General features: G+C 30.6%; 2 protein-coding genes across 2 annotated transcripts in view; both read right to left on the bottom strand.

Moving 5' to 3' along the window:
- Nucleotides 1–484, bottom strand: part of LOC104709472 (glutathione synthetase, chloroplastic-like) — a 3290-nt gene extending 2806 nt beyond the window's left edge. The window contains exon 1 of the mRNA XM_010426082.2: nt 9–484. Coding sequence (XP_010424384.1) covers nt 9–248 — 240 coding nt within the window. The 5' untranslated portion in view covers nt 249–484. The remainder of the gene's footprint in view (nt 1–8) is intronic.
- LOC104707063 (39S ribosomal protein L45, mitochondrial-like) overlaps nt 838–5098 on the bottom strand; it is a 4777-nt gene continuing 516 nt past the window's right edge. The window contains exons 3-12 of the mRNA XM_010423333.2: nt 4957–5042; nt 4770–4850; nt 4583–4665; nt 4350–4401; nt 4169–4258; nt 4000–4068; nt 3790–3891; nt 3586–3654; nt 3448–3504; nt 838–1312 (exon numbers count right to left, since the gene is read on the bottom strand). Of these exons, the coding sequence (XP_010421635.1) occupies nt 1226–1312; nt 3448–3504; nt 3586–3654; nt 3790–3891; nt 4000–4068; nt 4169–4258; nt 4350–4401; nt 4583–4665; nt 4770–4850; nt 4957–5042 (776 nt within the window). The 3' untranslated portion in view covers nt 838–1225. The remainder of the gene's footprint in view (nt 1313–3447; nt 3505–3585; nt 3655–3789; nt 3892–3999; nt 4069–4168; nt 4259–4349; nt 4402–4582; nt 4666–4769; nt 4851–4956; nt 5043–5098) is intronic.

Raw genomic sequence — 5098 nt, 5'->3', positions numbered from 1 at the left:
TCATAAACCAGTTTCTGAACAAACTCATCATCAAACTTGTCAACATCGAACATGGGTTTGTGTGAGTCCATCACCAGGGATCTCCCAGACCTCAACAAAGGTTCCTGATTTCTCAGAATTCTAGGGTTCTGGAAAAGTAATCTGCTTCTTCTTGGATTGAGTTTCAGCGTAGAAGAACAAGTGAAAACAGAGGCCCCAGTGACGCAAGTGGAAGAAAAGTATGAGAGAGAAGAGCAGCCACTGATCATTTGTAACCCTTTAAGCCGGGTTGGTTTGACACTATTTCAACCACCCTTTAATCGTGGTAAATCCCAGAAAGAACTGTGATGGAAGAAGATACAACCAAAAAAAAAAAAAAGAAAAATGATCACTACGCCTTTTTATCCTCTCCCTCCTAGTATAAAGCAAATGTTTATTTTAAGTTAAAATTAGCTAAACGGATTTTATGAAAAATTCAAAGTTTTCTTCTTTTTTTTTTTTTTGTTCCCCAACTAGTAAAATATCGTTTAAACAAGGAAACGTTTGTTTTATTTCTCTAAAGTTGCGAGGAGGTAGTTGAGGAGGCTCTGCTAAGTAGTGGAGACATGTCGTCGTCTTTATTTGTAGGACCTGTTTGTGTACAATGCGTAGCTGAAAAACTTGTCTCTTATCTATTATTAGACCTGTTTCAGTATGTACAAATTGAGAATGACTTTTTGGGGATAAGATAAATTGAGAATTTTCCAAGAGGTCAGTTTGGAAACAAAATAAAACAAATCTAGTTTTCTTTTGTTTCCTGCAACACAACTCTTATCCTCTAAAAATGTCCCAGCCCTCCTTAAGAGTTAAGACTGTATGTATATTATTTTCACTAGCTACTTGAATCATTGATAATCCACCAATAGAAGAGATCATAGAAAATGACAGAAGCAACATATGCCAGTCTCAGTAACTGAACTACAATAAAATAAAAAATAAAAAATAAAAACTGAGACCAGACTACCCAACACATATTTTTCTGATCTTTGCTTGTTTCGTATCGATGATTTAGCTCGCAAGATAGCAGCAAAGTTTTTCTAGGGACCTAATCAGATAACATTCAGGCTTGCATTTTAAGAGGAAAATAGAAGATAGCCAACCGTAAAGGAGAATACTGACTCAGCAATAAATCAGGATATGTTGGAATTTTTATTCTTTGTCTGAAACTGTTGACACTCTTTGCCCAGGGCCACAATATTGCACAACTTCATAATTTGATCCGGCCACAGAGCCGCCAGTAAGCTCCTGTATGGAAAAGAGACTTCTCAAAGACCCATATGTCACGTACAAGCACCTGCACAAGCAACAAACTTGTCATTCCCTTGTAGGGAAGAAAGCTGCTTGGGTTCCAATCAATAACCAGTTCTTTGAACCAAATTATTCATCGATCCACGCCAAATATTATGTTTTTTTTTTCTTATAGATAGTAGGACTCAGATAAAAATAAATTAAATTTAAAATTATACATTATAAAATTATTTGAATGTAATAGAATAGTTTGAATACATAAACATTAAACATAAACTGTTATTAAAAATATAATCATCAAAATTAAAACTTATAACAAAAAATATTATATAGAATAGACGCAACTTTGTAAAACATATTATTTAAAGTATTATAAATATAAGATATTATTATGAAGAATTATGGTAAAAAACTACAATTTAAAAAATCATTATGACAAACTGATCCTAAATGAGAATATTGAACTAATGGTTGCAATGATTATATGCAATTTTCCATTAAATAATTATAATTAAAAGTATATTTAATAATGAATGAAACATTTCAACGAAAAATTAAAATTAAAATACACAACTCTTAAAAACAAAATAAATAAATTTTAAATATTAAAATAGTTTTTAACGAAAAGTTACGATAAATAGACGCAACTGTAAGTTCTATATTAAGTTTTATTAAATTTCTATATTACTATAATCATTTCTAAAATTTTAGTTAGATTATATAATAACATTGAATATTAAATATTAATATTCAATTTATTTAGATTCAACAAAAACAAAAAAATTGTTTCAACGAACAATGATTTGTTAGTTATTAATGAAGAAATTAATATTCAAATTATTTAGATTCGACAGAAACAAAAAATTTGTTTCAACGAACAATGATTTGTTAGTTATTAATGAAGAAACAAATATATAGATAGTTCAAAAGACATGACTATTTAAATAGACACACCTATTAGAACGAAAAGTTGTGATAAAAAATTATGAATAAAATATAGTGAAAACACACAACTCTACAATGAACAAATATAACTGTTTGAGTTTAACAAAAAAAAACTATTTTTTACAAAAATTACTACGAAAAGTCGCAACTGTTGTTCGCATTTATTCAGATTGTTATCATTATTATTAAATATTAAAATATTTTTTAACGAAAAGTTACGATTAATAGACGCAACTGTAAATTTTATATTAAGTTGTATTAAATTTCTCTATTGATATAATAATTTCTAAAATTTTAGTTAGATTATAGAATAACGTTGAATATTAGATATTAATATTCAATTATTTAGATTTAACATAAAATATAAAATTTGTTTCAACGAACTTGTTAGTTAGTGATGAAAATATAAATATAGAGAGATGTCAAAAGGCATGACTATGTAAATAGACACACCTATTAGAACGAAAAGTTGTTATGAAAAAATATAAATAAAATATAGTGAAAAGACACAACTCTACAATGAATAGATGCAATCGTTTGAATTAAATAAAACAAATAAAAATAATTTTTACGAAAAGGTATTACGAAAAATTACAACTGTTGTGTTTGTACTTGATTATACCTACAAACTCATATAAACTTCTTTTAAATAGAAGATATCTTTATTACCATATTCAAAAGTCAAATCCAAAAGTGCACTATATAATCCATCTAACTCTTAGAAAAAAACTCTAGGTATTTTCATTAAATTTTTATATATAATATTAATTAAAAGTTGTAAATTATATTCATCATTCCAAAAATCTTTTTGTTAAATCAAGAATTGGATGAATTTATTTACTTTTAAAAAGAATGAATGCTAGAGAATAATTTAGAGAGCTGTAGAGATTGAAATTTTATATTATTTTATGGCATGACAAAAAAATGAAAACAATGCAAACAGACAAATATATATAGATTTCAAAAGATACGAATATTCTAATAGACACAAATCTACAATGAACAATTGTATCTTTTCATAAATAACCGTTCTAATGATCCATCGCGACTTTTCAAAAAAGATCCAAAAGGTATGATTGAAAAAACACAACTGTTGGTCGCATTTATTCGGATTGTTATTATTATATAGATTCTCACGAGGTTCATGTTGGATCTAGTCTAATTCTTTTTTCGATCTACAATATTGCCAACTGATTGCAACAATCATCGAAAATCAATGATTAAACTTTACTTTACCTCTTTCTTCCTGTCTCCAGCTACTACATTGCCTTTTGCATCGTATGCTTCGAATTTCTGAAGATAGAATAGATCTCAGGAACTCATTACAGCCCCCAAAGTTTGAGAAACAAACTGATGACTTAAGATAATACTGACCTGCTTTGTCAGAAACTCGAGTGTCAGTTGTATGAATGCTTTCTTAAGGTCTGTACGGTCAATTCCGATCTGAGAAGTTGTCAAAAGGATGAAAGTAATAGGGTGACTTTCACAATCCACTAGCAGAGAAATCTTTAATCATTCATTACTTCAGACCATAATTCTCAGTATCTAAAATTTATTCAAGCTTTGTAAAGAACTTGCCAGTCGAGCTTGTAAAGTTCTGATCTTGTCAACTGGCTCAATTATTTCCCAGTAAACACCATCCCAGATGGCTTCTCTTTGTTTGATTTCATTCTTCAGTGCCTAATAGTGAAAAGAAACAAAAATTTAACACTGTAGAGGACCATATCATCATCTTCAATTTTAACACACTAAAAAAAAAACTGATAATCAATTCGGTGGAAACCTTACAGAATACATTCTTTCCGTTACGTTTTTTCTTATCTCCTTCTTGTCACCATTGGCCATCAGAATATTAATCTGAAGAAAACAGGTAGCTAAGTCAAGATTATTATAAAACATTCTGCTGGGAAGACTAAACCAAAAAAACAAAAACAACCAAAAGGTGTATAAGTAAGACCTGTTTGTACAACTCCAGTGCTTCTATGTAGAACGTATTCTTTGAATACCCTGTCTTCCTTAACTTAGCGATTGCGTAGGCGCTTCTTAGCTGAAATTTGGAATTTCAAAGTGTATTAATACATGTGCGAAAATATATCTATAGAATTCCAGTCAAGATAAAGCATGGAGATGTTTTCAACCTCCCGTACAAAATCCTCTTTTGTTCTTCGCCAACCACCTCTTGTGAAACATCTGAACAACGATTGACAAGAAAACAGCTGAGGTTAATTATAAAAAGCAGTTAGAAACTTAAACTCTAGTATAACCAACAACTATATTATCGATTATACTCGGAACTTCCTATGAAGATTAACAGTGAAAACATGGAGAAAAGGGAATTTGATCGCGTTAGAAACAGCATCTTCCAATATACCTCCGCCAAATCGAGATCTTCTCTTGAAGTGCATAGGGTTCATATACAAATCCAGGACTTACCATAGACACTCTAACGGCACCCTGCACTCATAAATACTAATGTGAGAACATCAAAACCATAGAATACAATATATTAACAACAGTGACATGAGGCACAACAATTGAGGTTGAGCAACTTAACACACCGTTTTCTGTAGTTGAGGTGGAGCCTTAACTTGCGTTGCAACAAACCTTTTCTCATTCGTAAACGGCAAAGACTCTGCAATCTGATAAACACAATAAGAAACAACACAAAATCATGTATACATGGAACAAAACCAAAAAAGATCAGTGATTTCAACACCTAATGAAGAATCTGGTGATTTTTTTTACCAGAGTAGATCGAAGCAAATGTATGTTGACGTTATGGCTCTCATACAAACGTGAATGCATACTTCTCCCATGAGCTTCAGGAACTGGAAAAAATGTCAATTACATATACTAAATTACCCCCCCCCCCCCCCCCCCCCCCCCC

This window comes from Camelina sativa, chromosome 8 (assembly GCF_000633955.1).
Source record: "Camelina sativa cultivar DH55 chromosome 8, Cs, whole genome shotgun sequence".
In the NCBI taxonomy this organism is placed as follows: Eukaryota; Viridiplantae; Streptophyta; class Magnoliopsida; order Brassicales; family Brassicaceae; genus Camelina; species Camelina sativa.
Note: the sequence above shows the minus strand (reverse complement) of the source record. Positions and strands in the feature narration are given on the sequence as shown.